Source organism: Halichondria panicea, chromosome 7 (genome assembly GCF_963675165.1).
Source record: "Halichondria panicea chromosome 7, odHalPani1.1, whole genome shotgun sequence".
Taxonomy (NCBI): domain Eukaryota; kingdom Metazoa; phylum Porifera; class Demospongiae; order Suberitida; family Halichondriidae; genus Halichondria; species Halichondria panicea.
Genome location: NC_087383.1, coordinates 1640053 through 1659807, shown reverse-complemented (window position 1 = coordinate 1659807; position 19755 = coordinate 1640053). Strand labels below are relative to the sequence as shown.

The 19755-nt window shown below is 41.3% G+C and overlaps 3 protein-coding genes across 4 annotated transcripts in view; all 3 read right to left on the bottom strand.

The window, feature by feature from the left end:
• LOC135338193 (superkiller complex protein 3-like) overlaps nt 1-6045 on the bottom strand; it is a 31558-nt gene extending 25513 nt beyond the window's left edge. Inside the window, exons 1-21 of the mRNA XM_064534247.1 lie at nt 5915-6045; nt 5505-5648; nt 5167-5264; nt 4805-5006; nt 4652-4738; nt 4476-4596; nt 4225-4425; nt 4077-4178; nt 3966-4026; nt 3820-3886; nt 3685-3774; nt 3433-3536; nt 2833-2950; nt 2704-2783; nt 2433-2532; nt 2108-2160; nt 1984-2055; nt 1894-1929; nt 1684-1768; nt 1585-1616; nt 1434-1534 (exon numbers count right to left, since the gene is read on the bottom strand). Of these exons, the coding sequence (XP_064390317.1) occupies nt 1434-1534; nt 1585-1616; nt 1684-1768; nt 1894-1929; nt 1984-2055; nt 2108-2160; nt 2433-2532; nt 2704-2783; nt 2833-2950; nt 3433-3536; nt 3685-3774; nt 3820-3886; nt 3966-4026; nt 4077-4178; nt 4225-4425; nt 4476-4596; nt 4652-4738; nt 4805-5006; nt 5167-5264; nt 5505-5648; nt 5915-5995 (2035 nt within the window). The 5' untranslated portion in view covers nt 5996-6045. The remainder of the gene's footprint in view (nt 1-1433; nt 1535-1584; nt 1617-1683; nt 1769-1893; nt 1930-1983; nt 2056-2107; nt 2161-2432; nt 2533-2703; nt 2784-2832; nt 2951-3432; nt 3537-3684; nt 3775-3819; nt 3887-3965; nt 4027-4076; nt 4179-4224; nt 4426-4475; nt 4597-4651; nt 4739-4804; nt 5007-5166; nt 5265-5504; nt 5649-5914) is intronic.
• Nucleotides 6046-6059: 14 nt separating this feature from the next.
• Nucleotides 6060-19747, bottom strand: LOC135338202 (superkiller complex protein 3-like). 2 transcript variants are annotated; one of them, XM_064534256.1, is made up of 24 exons: nt 19617-19747; nt 19207-19350; nt 18869-18966; nt 18507-18708; nt 18354-18440; nt 18178-18298; nt 17927-18127; nt 17779-17880; nt 17668-17728; nt 17522-17588; nt 17387-17476; nt 17139-17242; nt 16786-16846; nt 16671-16736; nt 16411-16510; nt 15571-15623; nt 15431-15517; nt 15335-15370; nt 15154-15255; nt 15060-15091; nt 14910-15010; nt 6648-6750; nt 6490-6590; nt 6060-6248 (listed from the first exon to the last, which is right to left on the bottom strand). In XM_064534256.1, exons 1-14 carry the CDS (start codon nt 19695-19697, stop codon nt 16701-16703), a joined length of 1455 nt encoding a protein of 484 aa, XP_064390326.1. In that variant the 5' UTR covers nt 19698-19747; the 3' UTR covers nt 6060-6248; nt 6490-6590; nt 6648-6750; nt 14910-15010; nt 15060-15091; nt 15154-15255; nt 15335-15370; nt 15431-15517; nt 15571-15623; nt 16411-16510; nt 16671-16700. The 2 variants fall into 2 exon arrangements, with proteins under 2 accessions (XP_064390326.1, XP_064390327.1); XM_064534257.1 differs by lacking the exons at nt 6060-6248; nt 6490-6590; nt 6648-6750; ... (6 more) ...; nt 16411-16510; nt 16671-16736 and having other exon boundaries at nt 16786-16904.
• LOC135338205 (uncharacterized) lies at nt 7640-9117 on the bottom strand. The gene has a single exon (XM_064534261.1). The coding sequence runs from the start codon at nt 9014-9016 to the stop codon at nt 7775-7777; it is 1242 nt and encodes a 413-aa protein (XP_064390331.1). The 5' UTR covers nt 9017-9117; the 3' UTR covers nt 7640-7774.
• Nucleotides 19748-19755: the final 8 nt, after the last annotated feature.

Below are 19755 nucleotides of genomic sequence, written 5' to 3'. Positions count from 1 at the left end.
GAAAAAGCATCAGGTTGGATCCATTAGAATTATAGAACACATGATTAATAGCCTGTTGACCCTGTCACCTCCTCTGCACTACTACCTGGTACGTACGTATATATATATATATATATACATGCAATTGTTAGGTGTTTGTGTTGGCTCCAACCCATTATTGGTGTCATTGTTATCCATGCATACAGTATATATAAAGTGTATAGAGTTATGCCTTTAGCCGAAGTACAACTCAACACATAAACAGATAGGCTGTGTTTAGTGATTACCCGGGGAGTCTGGTCAAGCATGCTCCTTTCTGTTTGCTTACTTTCTTGGACAAATGAAAAACACCTTGAAATCTGTGCATGCCCTGGGCTGTATGTTATTCTTTTATACATCTTACAGCTGTTGACAAATGAAATCAATTACTGGTGACCTAATGAGCTAAACAGTGAAAACGCGAACAAATCTACCTGTGAAAATATGTCACCTTAAAGTATACAGGAGGATATGCACCCATATATCCTTTGAGTAGTTGTGGTATATCGATCTGACTTACATGCACGTATAACATGTGACTGAAGCACTATAAAAGGACCTCCCCCTAGCAACAATTCAATACACGATGGATACTGCAAAAAGAGTGAGACTATGCCGGATTTTGCAGCCGTCAAAGAGCTAGTTGAGCAACACGTCAACTCCTACAGATGCTCAGGAGCTTCCCAGGTCCAAGTGTTGTGTATTAGACGTCCCTTGCTGCACAGTTGCAAGGCTAAATGTATCTAAACCACCCATGGAGGTTTAGCCATTTTGTTGGAGAGCAACTTCCGTGTTTCTGCTTTAGAATCTTAGTACTGTCAAGCATGGCTCCATTGTGTTTGCTTACTTTTTTTGACAAATGAAAAATCTGTGCATGGCCTTGCATGGGGCTATATACATGTATATTATATCCTGCTATTGGTGCCGTAAGTGAGGTTTAATTATGATTCAAAAATCTATATAATTATGATACCTGGAGCACCTGAATACTCGAATACTAATAATACACACATGTACATGTAACCAGGAGTGCATGAATATTCATGCACTCCTGATGTAACACAAGGTCCGATTATTAGCTACAATTACAAAGCCACATTGAAAATAAGCGCCAGAGTACCATTTTTGCTTAAATTGAGCAAAAAAAGCCTGAGGGTATAAATATACTTTGCACATTTACCACAATGACCATGCACCACAATCAAAGACCATGCACATGTGTACATATAATTATAGGTTATTACTCATGCAATCCGCATGACAGATTTACAGCTAATACAACTCGAGCCTGAATATTGTATACAATTTATACAATGCCATTGATACGATCGCGACAGATACAGTATACTCTCAAACACAATCAATTCCAGCACGCCTATTTCACACACACACACACACACACACACACGGCTGACCTTTGAGAGCAGGCACATAGTGAGAGTCGAGCTCTAGTACTGCAGTGTACTCAGTCACAGCCTCTCTCAGCTTACCCAGCAGTTGCTTGATACCCGCCAGTCTATGGGAGGGAGGGTGTGGTCTGGTTGTTCAAGCACGACTTTAGCTTACCGATATAGAGAGTAGAGGGAGGAGGGCTCCAGCTGTGTAAAGATTGGGGAGGAGTTTGTTAGTGGTTGCATATGTTTTGCATGTACATGTAGCTAATACCTCTAGGCACTTGTTGAATGCATTGAGGGCAGAGTTGTAGCTCCCTCTGGAGAGGTAAGCATCACCCAGGCACTCCCAGCATTGTCTGCAGTGTGTGTGGGTGTGCATGCGTGGGTGTGTGGGTGTGTGGGTGTAGGTGTTGAGTGTGTGGGCAACAAGACGACTGGGATCAAAATCCATGCACCATAGCTTTTGTTGAACATTACTTACACATTACTCGAGTCCACTCGACCGTACGTTTGGAAGCTATGGAAACACGAACACATAATCATGTGAGTATGAAAGACCCGCTCTCCTTACCACTTAATGGCCTCGTTATAAATCCCCTTGCTGTGGTGATACAGACCAGTCCTTAACCAGGCGTGTCTCGCTCTGGGGGGTGGGAGAGGGTGTGGTTATTAGTTGATTTGTGGGTGTGTCTTACTTGTCAGGAGGGGAGTCGGCGCAAATCTTATTGTATACTTCAAATGCTTTTTGCTGTGTAATGAACAATTGCACTGTTGAAAAATGAAACTCCGTCTATTTTGGTCACCCTATAAGCAGGCCACTCTCTATAATACAGGGGTGCCACCAAAATCTGCATGTACATGTTTCACCCTGTGTTACTGTAGTAGGCCACTTATTGCTATAATTATTGGTCAGCCCAAGGATAACCACTACAATAGTTGCATGGGGCTCTCCCAGGGAAGGCCCCCACTGTAAGCAGGTTTCACTGTACATACTAGGCTACCACAACTCCATTATCTGACCTCTTCTCCACTGGTTGTGAGCAGATCTCCCAGTTCCATGGCTGCCATAGTTAGAGATGGCATTAAAGCAACTGCCTTCTGGAAGCACTTTATAGCTCGTCTGTGAGAATGTAACAAGCCTCAGAACAAGATCCTAATTGTAGGACACTCAATTTTAACAAGCCATGCATGCACATCACTCACAATAATGAGTCTTTAACAATCTGAGCAATGGCTGCTAAGTTTTAACTTTAAAGTAGTCACTTAACACTTCCTTATAATATGTGCTTACTCTGTGTTCTTGTTAACAAGGTTCTGGTATCTGCCCAAGTAGAAAAACACTTCACCATTGCAAGGGTCCAATTTAGCAGCCTGGGGGGTAGAGTGATTAATGTTACTGCCATAGTAATGTGAGCTGTACCTTAATGAATGATGCATAGGCGGGTCGCTTGTCAGTGACCTCTGACCTCCAGATGGCCGTCCCATGAAGAAAATGAATAGTGGATGAGTTGGGGCATTGTTCAATGGCAGCAGCCAATCTAGGAGTGTAGTAGGAAATGATAAATACTGTACAGCTCCATTGTCATTGCATACGATTACGTCTTTTAAGTTAACTCAACTCTTGGTTAGGGGCATTCAGTGTTAGCTATTGAAACAGGCCCATTTTAGAAAAATCTCCGAGGGAGAATATGCTTTAATTCTCTGGCCCAAAATCAATCGTTCAATACAACTAGAAAACCTAGGTATACGTACGTATAGAGGTTAGGTTTCAAACATCTGACTATGACACATTACCGTATAGCAGGTAATTTTCGTGGGGTAAAATATTCGTTATTTTCACCTCCACGAAATTTTAACGTAGGCGTGGCTTATCGGAACGTAGGAATGCCGTGCAGCCACGAGACTAAACGAAATTTTTACTCACGAATACCACCGTTTCTCGAGTTGAACGAATTTTTTACCCCACGAAACTTACCCGCTATACGGTATACAAAGGTAGTATACAGAGTTGCATGCTCACTGTTTGATAGCATTGTCCCAGTCTTTCATTGATAGAAATATCTCTCCTTGCAACGCACACACCAAGTGTTTGGCACTCTCCTGTCCTTGCAGCGTATGCAGCACCTGTGACAAGTTGGTTACCATAGTCACGTCACTGTATCAGAAACATGCAACTTCTATTATAATTATCAAGGGCTTATAAACAGAAAAAATTATAAGCCCTTGGCTATATACATAACACAACATAATTATATGTATAATGCATACATACCTCCCTAGCTTGAGGAAGTTCCCCAGCGAGTATGTACCCTCTAGTAACCAGTGCAGTCACATATAAGTCACCTGACATCAATTCAGAGAACTGCAAAGAAGGCAAGTATAAAAGCTCAAGGTGGCCATTACTTACCTCATTTGCTAGAGTCTTGGATTGAGGGCCGTCCTCACTCTCCATGGCAACACAGAGCAGACACAGTCTATGGAGAAGCCAATAACGTTTAGTATGGGTATATATCATTATAAAAGAGCAGTCCAGTAAAATTATATGCAACTCACTTCAGTTTATTTTGCACAGAAGTAATCAGACACTTGGGGAAAGAAGATGCACACTTCAGACCTGCATATGATCAATTTCAGTTGGTGGTGGTGTACATGGTGTCTACTGACCTTTTTGACCTTCCAGCTCGGCAGTGTGGTAGTCATGGAGACGAAGATGGACAATGACTGAGAGGAGGTGGAGCTCACACATAGCAGGGCATGAGGTCAAACCTGGAGCAATGAGAATTAAATATGCAAATAATATCTCAATACTTACTGTTTTCAATCACTGTTTTAGCGTCTATCCATTTTCCATCAGTAATCTTCACTAGAGCATCCCCTGCACAAGCCACACCTAATCCTGTAGCGTCCAATGTACCCTCCTCCATCAACACTCCTAGCTGCTCACACCACCCCTTCTGGTTGCTAGTCAGTTCCAGCGAGACATCACACGGATATTGCACTTGCATTGCAGGAGCTGTAAGGAACAACTATTGAGCATGTATCAGTAAGTAACAAAATGGCTACCTTGTTCCCACAGAGTGAGCTGCACCAGTGAGAGGAGTGCATGCTGTGGCTGACAGGAGAGAAGCTCTTCACATTCAGAGACTAGTTTGGCATGCAGACCTCCATCAAGAGAAATGCTAGCCTGGGAAATATATTAACTTAAATTAGTAGCAGCACAATGCAAACCTCTAACATACCTTGTAGACAGCCATCCCCCTTGATATGAATTTCGACCTTACTCCACTCTTAGTGTCACCCTCAAACAAATCAAAGGCTTTCACTAGCTGCAAAATAGCATCAAAATCAATATAGCATAACAGTCCAGTGCGTATAAACAAAAAATCACATACCATGCCCCATATTGCAAGAGAAGTGTCTTTCTGTGAGAGGAAATGAGAGATCATGGTAGCTACTTTCTCCGTAGGCAGCTCTGCCCCCTCCTCTGTGGTTGCCAGGATACGGCCGTAGCAGGATAGGACCTCGGAATGCTGACTCAGGACCTCGTGTAGGACTGCCATCTTGAAGAGGATGGAGGAGGTCTTGGTAGCATCACTACATGCATGAGTGAAAATACAGAGTGAATGAAATTACACACAATTCATGCAAGTATGCATCCTTTAAATAAATCTGAGGCACACTGTATTAGAAGAAAAAAAATGATATTGAAAGTTCCATTCTGCAGTAAAATTTAACCAGTTGTCAAATCTCACACCTTTCAACAAATGAGAGTAGTTTGGAGTATGTGTTGAGGGCATCCAGTTGCTCCTGTTGCACCACTGGCCTGTGCTTGTCATAGTAGTTAGCCAGACCCTGCATATAATGCAACATCTCTCACAGTTTGAGAACGTACATTGTAAGTATTGAGAATGTTCACTGTCTTTAAACGCTCATCCTCCTAACAATATTCAACACTACCGAACAATGCAGAAAATCTATACACTTGAACTCTATGAGAAGATCACAAAATCAAAATGAGATACTATAAAAGGGAGGATTCGTAAACTTTATAATCTCCTGATAGTTACAGTATCTGACCACTTGTCAACAGACCTTCCAGGCTAGAGGATTATCTGGCTGTGTCTCAATGGCTGTGCTGTAATGACGTCTTGCGTCGTCATGTCGACTCAGCTGGAGACAAGCCAGTCCAGCAAACACATTCCCATTGTAGTTACTAGCATCCCTGATAAACACATCCTGAGGATACATAAGTTATGATATGTTTACCATGGTTATGTTAAAGATTTTATTGTCGAGTCAGATCCCCCAAAACCTTTACATCAGGATGCGGTGGTACTTTTCGGGGCAAATTAAGCTGAGTGAATTCCTTAAAAAATGAAAATGCTACTAACAGGACTCGAACTCTCAACCTTCTGATCTTCAGTTGAGTGCTTTACCCACTGGCCACCAGCAACCCAGAATGCCAATTAATGTACAGTACATGTACAGTTACAGGTACTGACTTGACAATGCTTGAGGGCTGCTTCATAGTCTTTCTTGTCAATAGCAGCCTTGGCTAGCTTCAAAACTTTGTTAGTGCTCATATTGACAAACCATGTGGATTTGGTAAGTATCGTTGGTTGTACTATTAAAAACAGTTACTGTAGCTAAAGTGGATCTGGTAAGTATCATTGTATGTAGTATTAAAATACTGTCAACAGATACATTGTACAAGAGTGCATAAAAGTGATTGCACATATTAAACTGTCAGCTAATGAATGTTGGTATTGCAGGCAGTTCCAATATCTCCATGGTTCCCTTGCACAACAGCTGCTGGCTCTCGACACTGGGAAGATGCTGCAGGAGAAAATAATTATTATGAACATAGATTATAATCTTATACTTGTTGTTTAAGATTTCCACGTTTATACCATCATGTATAATTATATTGCTTTGTATGTTATTTGGGATTCTACAGAAACAGGTGGCAGTGAAAGTTGGTAAAGGGAAAGCAATTCATGATTATAATGCAGCAAATAAATAGCGAATATACTATGGAGAAACAGTTTATCAGAGATAGAATTTTTCACTAACACACTTCTGGACTCTGAAATGCTTGCTCCAGATTTTGTATCATCTTTGCCTGATACTTGGCCACTCTCTCATTGCTTTGAGTGAGATAGCGATGGAACGTTCCCTCTGTATATAGTGGGTCACATGACAGTCACATGATAGACAGAGCATGTCCCGACTCACCTAGCAGCACTTGCATGGGCACTATCTCCAGTATAGCAAACCCCTTCTCATTGACCTCGTCCCTCAGGGCACTCACTGCTCCATAATTGATATCCAACAGTTTCTATGGTAATAAAAAAAAAATTCAGCAAAGCAATGATCAAGGCAAAGTTCCCTCCCTCCCTATTGGCTAATGTTAATAATTATGTATGAGACAAAATTATAATTGGTAATTGTGAGCCGGGCTTATACGTCAGTGACTTCAGCCTTGCAGCCATGAGTGGCAGGCAAAAATTCATTATAAAACCACAAACAGAGTCACAAGACACCACAAAAAGTCACTTTTAGATCACGGCCCTTCTGACCTGGACCACTAATTGGTTTTGGCATTCTGCAAAAATAATTATGACCCGGAAAATGACTTGGTCAGTTAGACCGTAATTATATATAGATTAAATAAAAAGGGGATTCGGTGGATGGCGTCACAATTTACTGCAGTTTTCCAGGTGTGGTTAAGCATCCCTTCTGCGTTTCGCATTTTGAAACGATAGAGTTTACTTAGCTGCTCGAAAAACTCTGCTTTACAAGAGACGACCATTCAGGCAGGTATTGTTTATAAACAGTCTTTATACCAGTGCCTTGTGCCGTTGGTGGAGAAAAGTTCGAGATAAGCCGCCTCTTACAGCTGTTTTTGTCTTGATTTCATGTAATTTTATACTTTTAACAGTAGCGTAAATGCATCAGGAAAGTTTTATTAGTACTACATCTCCTTAGACATGGACGTATATACTTTAGCTTAATTATGATTGGCTGGCAGAAAAAGCCTCCTCTCAGGAACTCATCCAAGACACAAGACATGCAGTAATTTTGGTCTTTGGGGTTTACTCTGACTTGCATCCAAAGGTCCTCTATATAAATAACATTTCTATGGGCACTGTGCATATAATTATGTGTACGTATCTATGACGTGTGTGCAACAATAATATTGTTAATTATATCATGCGAGACCACGATTACTTCATTCTATTATCATTCAATATCCATAGTAACAAAACAAAAAGGTAAGAGAAAAGAAGATTGACAAAACACAACTACTAAACATGTATTTTATCTACTCCACTAATAAATATGTTTGTAAAACAAGTAAGCTATGATTGTACTTCTACTTCACACTTGTGATCGACTTTAATCCTGTTCCCTGCCGTTACCCATTCCTCGTCAATCAGAGTACAGCCGGGAGATCCAGGAGGCTTCTTGCATTTTGCACACTCTTCGTCGTGATTGAAAAACCCAGGCCAAGGGTTGCCAGCCAGTAACGGGATTCCAAGCAACACAATATATGCCACACCTCCAAAGAACTTTTCCACCTTACTATACTTTGGTATGATGAGAGGGTGGCACTGAGATTGGTCGTAGGGCGACAGGCTGCCATCGCTTTCTTGAATCGAAACTGGCTCGAAACCAGTTGGCGTCTTATACACACCAAGCTTTAGGGAGCAACAAGCGCAAGTGTTCTCGTGAAGGTGCAGTTGTAATCCATCCATGTTTGCTACTTCTGTCTTTTGCAATCGTTTTAGTACATCAGAGTTGGATTCCTCCAAAGACAGATAAATGATTGGAGGCTCCGGGATGTCTTGAACTTCATCTGGATTTTGATCAGGTTTAGCGAGGGCAAGTTGAAAGATACGATTGAGTGTTACTCGAATTTCTTCAATCTCTTCTTGGTTGATTGCATTCAACGTGCTCTTTTGACGACGTTCTGTGGCTATAACAATCATTGAATCAAAAATAAGACGACCAAAATAATGATACATCACCTCGATCTCCTCCTGGAAGCTTTTATCAGCTCTCTCACAAACACCACGATAAGGCAGAAAGTAAATAATGCGGTGAAAGCGCAGCTTTTTGATAGCTTGTATTCGAAGGATCTGCCTCATGATGCCTAGGTTGCTTTGATTGGCTACTTGTAGATCTAGGGCAGCTACTTGCTGAGAAGAAGACAAGGAAGAGTGGAAACCAGGAACATCGAGAACACGAATCCTAGTATTCTCATTCGACAATAGAACACAATCTTTAGCAGCAGAATCTAGACTCGTATTTTCAGGATCAACCATAGTCAAACCGACAGCTCTATTTCCCAAAAAGAACTTGACACGCTTTTCAACATCCTCCACACTCCGTCCGCCGAGTGTCCATATTAGAATATCATCTAGCTGTGTATTACCACCTTCTTTTTCTACAGGAGTCACGTCATCAGCACCTGCTACAGAGTCTACAACCAGCAACCTGTCTGCTGTGGTGCTTTTGCCCATTCCTGTTCTGCCCAGCACAAGATAGTCCTTGTACGTGTCACAGGCCACTGATGCCCCCAGTACTGGTGCCTCAGCCATTGCAACCCTAGAGCTTCACTGCAAACTATTCAACTCTCTTATAATGTAGGGTAAAATTGCCCTTTTGTACACTAAACTTAACCCCTCAATTGACCAGAATCCCCCAACACAGATAACTCCTCTATAAGGGTTTAGAGTATAGTAACCCCATCAATTACAATCACAACTTTGTATCATGTGCTACAAAGACAATTAACAATTAGCAATTGTAAAAGGTATGGGTATAACACTAAAAACTTCCCTTTAAACTTCCCTATATAGCTTAGAGTAGTAGCCCCAACAATCACAACTTTGTATCATGTGCTAGCTTAGAGTACCCAAGAATTACAACTTTGTGTATCATGTGCTATAAAGATAACAATTAACAATTGTAAGGCAAATCCCACCTATAATACATACACATAGTTTATACGCTAAGGGTCAATTATTTTATGTATTGGAGAATGTTGAACAGTGAGTGCGAGCGAAGCGAGCATGATGTACGTAGATCTTTATTTGAGTAGGGTAAAGAGTATAATTGCTTAATTCAATCGAGTGACGTACGATGCAAATAATAGAAAAGTCCACGTGTAAATCGCAGGTGTGGGGCTGCTTTGCTCGTCCAATTATATCTATCACATCCTAGCTTCTACTATACATCAGCAATAACATACCACAGCATATGATTTACGTAAGATATCCTGTACTGCACATATACATAATTATATGCACCAAATCATAAGGTCTGATTTTTGAACTATAATGTCCAGCTGAAACATAGGCCTGTACTATTATCACTCAAGCTGAGGGAAAAAAATGATTTTCAGTACTTAATGGAAAGCTCCCTAAAGGCATATAGCACTTCTCCCATCAACCAATACTCTGTATCATGTGCTATATACGTACAAAGCACTGTTACGTACGTGACCTCACAAACACCTAATACATTGTGCATTGTATATACTATAACATTATACATACAGATCTGCATAATTCTATAGCTTCATGCAACTACAACATACCCATTGATGATCACCCCACTGCTCAATCGTGACAAGTAATTGATATATTACGTTATCACCAATACACATGCATATAGATACCATGTACGAGCATTAATAATATGCCATCCACTCCGATTTTATACACATCCCATTCAGTTTTTTCATGGCTTCACAGGACTATTAAGCTGATAGCAGTGACACCGCTATTTGTTGATTTTCTGTACAACTTGTACTGTATAGGTATGGGATTGGTCTACTTTATTGTAGGCAAAATCAACAAATAGCAGTGTCACTGCTATCTATCATACGTGTGAGACTACAATCATACATTCCTATTCCCAATGACATACAAAAGGTCACAACTATAAATATAACAATAGTGATATAACAAATTGTCAAACTATACATGCATGTATACACTTGGCAAAATATATTAGCTAGTTCACACATAAATGTTTAACTTTGTGATCTTGTGCGCTTCAAACATGTATTTCTGACGATCAAAGTACAGTTGGGACATCCCGGATGGTTCTCGCATTTTATACACTTCTCACCGCAATTAAAAAATTAATCCCAGGGGTTGTCATGCAGCCAGTAACGGCATTTAAAAGCGAAAAATGTAGGTAATGTTACAGTTGATGAAACACATGACTGGTTGCCTACATCAGTAATAATTCTTTCTTTTGTATGGCCATGCAGCAATAGGTATGGGTAGATACAGCCTCTTTCACAGGCCTTGGATTGAATAGAAGTGCGGCCTGGGATCGAGGCTAGGGTATATAAGGAAAGGTCACTGCAGACATGTTTATGTACATGCATACTTATAGACACAATTCTGCGCATCCTTAATTGATACAAATTTATGATCACACCACTGTTCAATAAGTAATTTTGACACCAATGAACCTACATGTACGTATGTACAACCTACACTCATAGCCTCATATCCTAAGGTCTGATTTTTATGCTATGATGAAAAATTATTAATTGCATGCGCATGCGCAATAACAGTATAACAGAAAAAAATTTATTCCACACAAAAAATGTTATGATACGATAAGTATTGTCTAAAAAGCCAATCTGTCAAGTCAACAAGATCAAAACTCTGAAAAAAACTAACACAGCACACAAACTATACTTCTACTACTTTGTCCAGTTCACTCTTATGGTCGACTTTAATCTTGTTCCCTGCCACTACCCATTCCTCACCCAGCAGAGTACAGCCGGGAGATCCAGGAGGCCTCTCGCATTTTGCACACTCCTCATCGCGATTAAACCACCCAGGCCAAGGGTTGCCAGCCAGTTTTGGAATTCCAAGCAACACAATATATGCCACACCTCCAAAGAACTTTTCCACCTTACTATACTTCGGTATGATGAGAGGGTGGCACTGAGATTGGTCGTAGGGCGACAGTCTGCCATCGCTTTCTTGAATTGAAACCACTGGCTCGAAACCAGTTGGCGTCTTATACAGACTAAACTTTAGGGAGCATTGAGCGCAAGTGTTTTCATGAAAGTGCAGTTGTAATCCATCCATTCTCGCTACTTTTGTCTCTTGTAATCGTCTTAGCACATCTGAGTTAGATTCCTCCAAAGACAGATAAATGATTGGAGGTTGTGGGATGTCTTGAACCTCATCTGGATTTTGATCGGGTTTAGCGAGGGCACATTGAAAAGTACGATTGAGTGTTACTCGATTTTCTTCAATCTCTTCGTAGTTGATTGCATCCAACTTGCTCCGTCGAGAACGTTCTGTGGCTATAACAATCATTGAATCAAAAATAAGACGACCAAAATAATGATACATCACCTCGATCTCCTCTTGGAAGCTTTTATCAGCTCTCTCACAAACACCACGATAAGGCAAAAAGTAAATAATGCGGTGAAAGCGCAGCTTTTTGATAGCTTGTATTCGGAGGATCTGCCTCATGATGCCTAGGTTGCTTTGATTGGCTACTTGTAGTTCTAGGGCAGCTACTTGTTGAGAAGACAAGGAAGAGTAGAAACCAGGAACATCGAGAACACGAATCTTAGTCTTCTCATTCGACAATAGGGTACAATCATTCGTTATAGAATCTGTGCTGCTCTTGTTTTTAGAAATAATGGTGGCTGCAAAATTAGCACCGTTTTCCAGAAAGCGCTTCACTCGTTCTGTAACATAGTCCACACTCCGTCTGCTGAGTCTGCTGAGTCTCCAGATTTTAATATTATCCAGCTGCGTGTTACCATCACTACCGCCTTTATCCACAGGAGTCACATCAACAGCACCTACTACAGAGTTCGCAACCAGCAACCTGTCTGCTGTCGTGCTTTTGCCCATTCCTGTTCTGCCCAGCACAAGATAGTCCTTGTACGTGTCACAGGCCACTGATGCCTCCACTGGTGCCTCAGCCATTGCAACCCTATAGCTTCACTGCAAACTATTCAACTCTCTTATAATGTAGGGTAAAAATCGCCCTTTTGTACACTAAACTTAACCCCCTCAATAGACCAGAATCCCCCAACACAGATAACTCCTCTATATATATAAGGGTTTAGAGTATAGTAGCACCATCAATTACAATCACAAATTTGTATCATGTGCTACAAAGACAATTAACAATTAGCAATTGTAAAGGCATGTGTATAACACCAACTAAACCGCCCTATATATGGCTTAGAGCTAGTATATATAGTAGCCCCAACAACCCAAACTTTGCATGTTATTGTAAACATGTATCATGTGCTATAAAGACAACAATTAGCAATTGTAAGACTCCCACACAAACACCTAATACATACATGTAGTTTATACCGTATATAGAGAGGGTATAATGTTCGCGGTTCTTGCTGATGAAGCATGTACTGCGAACATTTATACCTACAAATTTAATATCGCATGCATGCATGTATGCTGTATATAATAGCTGCTATTCCGTGAAAATTAAATCTGCGAAAACCTTTCTAACAGCTTATACCCTCGTAGTATACCCGCTATACGGTATGAAAAGGTCAAAACACTAACAAAACACCATTATTAATTTTATTTAAAGGAGAATGTTGAACATTGAGTGCGAGCAAAGCAACCATAGATAATATGCGTAGATCTTCATTTGAGCAAAAGCTTTTCAGGATTAATGACAGCTCTGTTTTCCAGAAAGCGCATCACTCGTTCTTTGACATCGTCCACACTCTGTCTGCTGAGTCTCTAAATTATAAATCATCTAGCTGTGTGTTACCTCCTTCTTTTTCCACAGGATCGAGACACATCGACAGCACCTGGTACTGCAACGAAGTTTGCAACCAGCAACCTGTCTGCTGTGGTGCTTTTGCCTATTCCTGTCTTTCCCAACACAAGATAGTCTATGTACTGCATGACCACTGATGCCCCAGCCATTGCACCCTATACGTAGCTTTACTGCACTATTCAACTCCGTATGTATATACAAATGCGAGGGTAAAATTGCCCTTTGTACTTAACTCAAACCCTTCAAATACTCAAATATACTAGAATCCCCAATACAGATAACTCCTCTATAAGGGTTTAGAGTATAGTAGCACCATCAATCACAATCACGTGCTACAAACACAATTGCAACAATTAGCAATTGTAAAGCAACTCTGTTTTCCAGAAAGTGCATCACACTCCACTTGCTGAGCCTCCAGATTAGAATATATCATCCAGCTGTATGTTACCGCATTCTTTTCCCATAGGAGTAACATCACCAGCAACTGCTACAGAGTCTATACAACCTGTCTGCTGTCATGCTTTTTCTCATTCCTGTTCTGCCCAGCATAAGATAGTCTATGTAACCACTGGTGCCCCCCTATATATATATATATACCTCCACTACAAACTTTTCAACTCTCTTATGTATACAAATGCAGTTGCCCCTTAGTAAAACTAAACTTAAATCCTCCTCAAAAATAGACCAAAATCCCCCAACACAGATAACTCCTCTATATATATATATATATAGGGTTTAGAGTATATAGTAGCCGCAATCACAACTTTATATCATGTGCTATAGCCTCGATCGATCCCAGCCCCTCTCACTAGAGGGCCTGGTAACCACTGTTTGCGCGTGGGTGATTCAATAAGTAAAACTCTAATTTTATCAATTAACCTTTTGTACTCTGGTCACCCACGTGGTTGATTAACTATTAGTGTCAAGAGAGGGAAAACGCTATCACAACTCTAAGCTCATACGAGGAGCACTGATCTTACTGAGATGGCATCAAACAAGCGTCTGGAAGCAAGTAGACTTGTCAGAGCCGGTCGGTACTGACAGAAAAGCGCCCACCACTCTACCAAAGAAGACAAAACCTGACTTTTCAACACTGGAGAGAGCGTGAGCATGCAGGAGCAGAAGAGAAGTATACGTAGAAGCCATCACAACAAAACTAGTCATTAGTCTAAGCCCTAAATTTTGTAAGTATCTGTGTTATTCATTAAAACTGCTATGATTTGTGCAATGATGTCATTGTAAATATATAATATACAGACTAATTTATACTAAGATATCTCGACCCCCAAGATTCTTGAGGGCAATTGACGCATGCGCAGACAGGCCGACTTTCTCAATTGAGATCTGCCAGGAATCGAGGCTACATGTGCTACAAAGACAACAATATAAAATTGGCTAAAAACTTCCCGTTTTTAAATGTAAAACTAAATGCCCGATGTACGTAGATCTTCATTTGAGTATATAGGGTTAAAAGTATAAGTTTTGTTTAATTCAATCGAGTGACGTATACAATGCAAATAAACATACAAATAGAAAAGTCCACGTGTAAGTCGCAGATGTGGGGCTGCTTTGCTCGTCCAATTATATCTATCACTCACAGATCTACTGTGATTACGACAGACACTCCCGCATACAACCAATTCCAGCAGGCCTATTTCACCCGCACACACAAACACAGCTGACCTTTAAGAGCGGGCACATAGTGCGAGTCCAGCTCCAGTACTGCAGTGTACTCAGTCACAGCCTCTCTCAGCTCACCCAACATACGTTTGATACCCGCCAGTCTATGGGAGAGAGGGTGTGGTCTGGTTGTTCAAGCACGACTTAGCTTACCGATATAGAGAGTAGAGGGAGGAGGGCTCCAGCTGTGTATATATCGGGGAAGGAATTCGTTAATGGTTTGATATGTTTTGCATGTAGCTAATACCTCTAGGCACTTGTTGAATGCATTGAGGGCAGAGTTGAAGTTTCCTCTGGAGAGGTAAGCATCACCCAGGCACTCCTAGCATTGTCTGCAGTGTGTGTGGGTCTGCGGGTGTGTAGGGGGGGGAAAAAAGAGGGCTGGGATCAAAATCCATACACCATAGCTTTTGTTGAATATTACTTACACATTACTCGAGTCCACTCGACCGTACGTTTGGAAGCTATGGAAACACAAACACATGATCGTGTGACTATGAAAGACCTGCCCTCCTAAAACTTACCACTTAATGGCCTCGTTATAACTCCCCTTGCTGTGGTGGTACAGGCCAGTCCTTAACCAGGCCAGTCCTTAACCAGGCGTGTCTCCTCTGGGGGGTGGGAGAGGGGTGTGGGTAGCAGTTGATGCATGGGTGTGTCTTACTTGTCAGGAGGGGAGCCGGTGCAAATCTTATTGTACACTCAAAATGCTTTTTGCTGTGTAATGAACAATTGCACTGTTAAAAAATGAAACTCTCTATTTTGGTCACACTGCATGCATAAGCAGGCCACTCTCTATAATACCATAGATTGAAGAGTTAGAGGGATAGGAAACGGTTGGTATCTCGAGTAACATCCGCGCTACGCTGCGGTTTAATCGAGGCCATCACAACAATATCTATTTCTACACTCAGTGCATAATAAACTACAAGTAACTGTGCTTAGTCCGTGCAACTCACTTATATTTCAAGGTCTATACCTATTGTAGTAGTCATAACCAGCACGCTTACACGTTATATGTTCCAATAGCTCTAAAACAGCCTTGGGAACATATAACTTTATTGGAAAGTCTCTTTTTACTGGGTGTGGTCAGTCGTTAGCAAGTACTACACATGGCTCATGGACTAGGCGTGTTATAAATTGCTGAAAGAGATGATGTCTCGAGGAAACACAGCTTTGGGAGTTACCCGACAAAAATGTGCTTAATAGCCTCGTAACGCGGATAATTCTCGAGGCTTCACTGCAGATTCAATGTAAAATCATCACGTGCACCACTCCATTTCCTATCCCTCTAACTCTTCAATCTATGATAATACAGAGGTGCCTGCCAATCTACATAGCATATGTGTTGGTATATAGGCATTATTACTACCATATTGGTCAGCAAGGATAACCACTACAATGGTTGCATGGGGCTCTCCCAGGGAAGGCCCCCACTGTAAGCAGGTTTCACTGTACATACTAGACTACCACAACTAGACTACCACAACTCCCATTATCTGACCTCTTCTCCACTGGTTGTGAGCAGGTCTCCCAGTTCCATGGCTGCCATAGTTAGAGATGGTATTAGAGCAACTGCCTTCTGGAAGCACTTTATAGCTCGTCTGTGAAAATGTAACAAGCCTCAGAACAATGTAGGACACTCAATTAAAGCCATGCACATCACCACAACAAGTATACGAAAAACTTTAAAATCTGAGCAATGGCTGCTAAGTTTTAACTTTAAAGTAACTTACTTAACACTTCCTTACAATACGTGCTTACTCTGTGTTCTTGTTGACAAGCTTCTGGTATCTACCCAAGTAGAAAAACACTTTCCAATTTAGCAGCCTGGAGGGTAAAGTGATTAATGTCACTGCCATAGTAATGTGAGCTGTACCTGAATGAATGATGCATAGGCGGGTCTCTTGTCAGTGACCTCTGACCTCCAGATGGCCGTCCTATGAAGAAAATGAAGAGTGGATGAGTTGGGACATTTGTTCAATGGCAGCAGTCAATCTAGGAGTGTAGTAGGAAATGATAAATACTGTACAGCTCCGTTGCATGCAATTACGTCTTCTAAGTTAACTCTTGATTACAAGCATTCAAAGTTATTGAAACAGACCCGTTTTAGACAACTCTCTGAGGACATGCTTTAATTCTCTGGCTCAAAACCAAGAAAAAAACCGTACGTATACAGAGGTTAGGTTTCAATATTTTAATCAAAGGTAGTATACAGAGTTGCATGCTCACTGTTTGATAGCATTGTCCCAGTCCTCCATTGATAGAAATATCTCTCCTTGCAACGCACACACCAAGTGTTTGGCACTCTCCTGTCCTTGCAGCGTATGCAGCACCTGTGACAAGTTGGTTACCATAGTCACGTCACTGTATCAGAAACATGCAACTTCTATTATATCAAGGGCTTATAAACAGAAAAAATTATAGACTATAATTATACATAACATACATGTAACATATTATGTACAATGCATACATACCTCCCTAGCTTGAGGAAGTTCCCCAGCGAGTATGTACCCTCTAGTAACCAGTGCAGTCATATGTAAGTCACCTGACATCAATTCAGAGAACTGCAAAGAAGGCAAGTATAAAAGCTCAGGGTGGCCATTACTTACCTCATTTGCTAGAGCCTTGGATTGAGGGCCGTCCTCACTCTCCGTGGCAACACAGAGCAGACACAGTCTATGGAGAAGCCAATAACGTTTAGTATGGGTATATATAATTATAAAAGAGCAGTCCAGTAAAATTATATGCAACTCACTTCAGTTTAGTTTGCACAGAAGTAATCAGACACTTAGGGAAAGAAGATGCACACTTCAGACCTGCATATGATCAATTTCAGTTGGTGGTGGTGTACATGGTGTCTACTGACCTTTTTGACCTTCCAGCTCGGCATTGTGGTAGTCATGGAGACGAAGATGGACGATGACTGAGAGGAGGTGGAGCTCACACATAGCAGGGCATGAGGTCAAACCTGGAGCAATGAGAATTAAATATGCAAATAATCTCTCAATACTTACCGTTTTCAATCACTGTTTTAGCGTCTATCCATTTTCCATCAGTAACCTTCACTAGAGCATCCCCTGCACAAGCCACACCTAATCCTGTAGCATCCAATGTACCCTCATCCATCAACACTCCTAGCTGCTCACACCACCCCTTCTGGTTGCTAGTCAGTTCCAGCGAGACATCACACGGATATTGCACTTGCATTGCAGGAGCTGTGAGGAACAACTATTGAACATGTATCAGTAAGTAACAAAATGGCTACCTTGTTCCCACAGAGTGAGCTGCACCAGTGAGAGGAGTGCATGCTGTGGCTGACAGGAGAGAAGCTCTTCACATTCAGAGACTAGTTTGGCATGCAGACCTCCATCAAGAGAAATGCTAGCCTGGGAAATATATTAACTTAAATTAGTAGCAGCACAATGCAAACCTCTAACATACCTTGTAGACAGCCATCCCCCTTGATACGAATTTTGACCTTACTCCACTCTTAGTGTCACCCTCAAACAAATCAAAGGCTTTCACTAGCTGCAAAATAGCATCAAAATCAATATAGCATAACAGTCCAGTGCGTATAAACAAAAAATCACATACCATGCCCCATATTGCAAGAGAAGTGTCTTTCTGTGAGAGGAAATGAGAGATCATGGTAGCTACTTTCTCCGTAGGCAGCTCTGCCCCCTCCTCTGTGGTTGCCAGGATACGGCCGTAGCAGGATAGGACCTCGGAATGCTGACTCAGGACCTCGTGTAGGACTGCCATCTTGAAGAGGATGGAGGAGGTCTTGGTAGCATCACTACATGCATGAGTGAAAATACAGAGTGAATGAAATTACACACAATTCATGCAAGTATGCATCCTTTAAATAAATCTGAGGCACACTGTATTAGAAGAAAAAAAATGATATTGAAAGTTCCATTCTGCAGTAAAATTTAACCAGTTGTCAAATCTCACACCTTTCAACAAATGAGAGCAGTTTGGAGTATGTGTTGAGGGCATCCAGTTGCTCCTGTTGCACCACTGGCCTGTGCTTGTCATAGTAGTTAGCCAGACCCTGCATATAATGCAACATCTCTCACAGTTTGAGAACGTACATTGTAAGTATTGAGAATGTTCACTGTCTTTAAACGCTCATCCTCCTGACAATATTCAACCCTACCGAACAATGCAGAAAATCTATACACTTGAACTCTATGAGAAGATCACAAAATCAAAATGAGATACTATAAAAGGGAGGATTCGTAAACTTTATAATCTCCTGATAGTTACAGTATCTGACCACTTGTCAACAGACCTTCCAGGCTAGAGGATTATCTGGCTGTGTCTCAATGGCTGTGCTGTAATGACGTCTTGCGTCGTCATGTCGACTCAGCTGGAGACAAGCCAGTCCAGCAAACACATTCCCATTGTAGTTACTAGCATCCCTGATAAACACATCCTGAGGATATATAAGTTATGATATGTTTACCATGGTTATGTTAAAGATTTTATTGTCGAGTCAGATCCCCCAAAACCTTTACATCAGGATGCGGTGGTATTTTTCGGGGCAAATTAAGCTGAGTGAATTCCTTAAAAAATGAAAATGCTACTAACAGGACTCGAACTCTCAACCTTCTGATCTTCAGTTGAGTGCTTTACCCACTGGCCACCAGCAACCCAGAATGCCAATTAATGTACAGTACATGTACAGTTACAGGTACTGACTTGACAATGCTTGAGGGCTGCTTCATAGTCTTTCTTGTCAATAGCAGCCTTGGCTAGCTTCAAAACTTTGTTAGTGCTCATATTGACAAACCATGTGGATTTGGTAAGTATCGTTGGTTGTACTATTAAAAACAGTTAC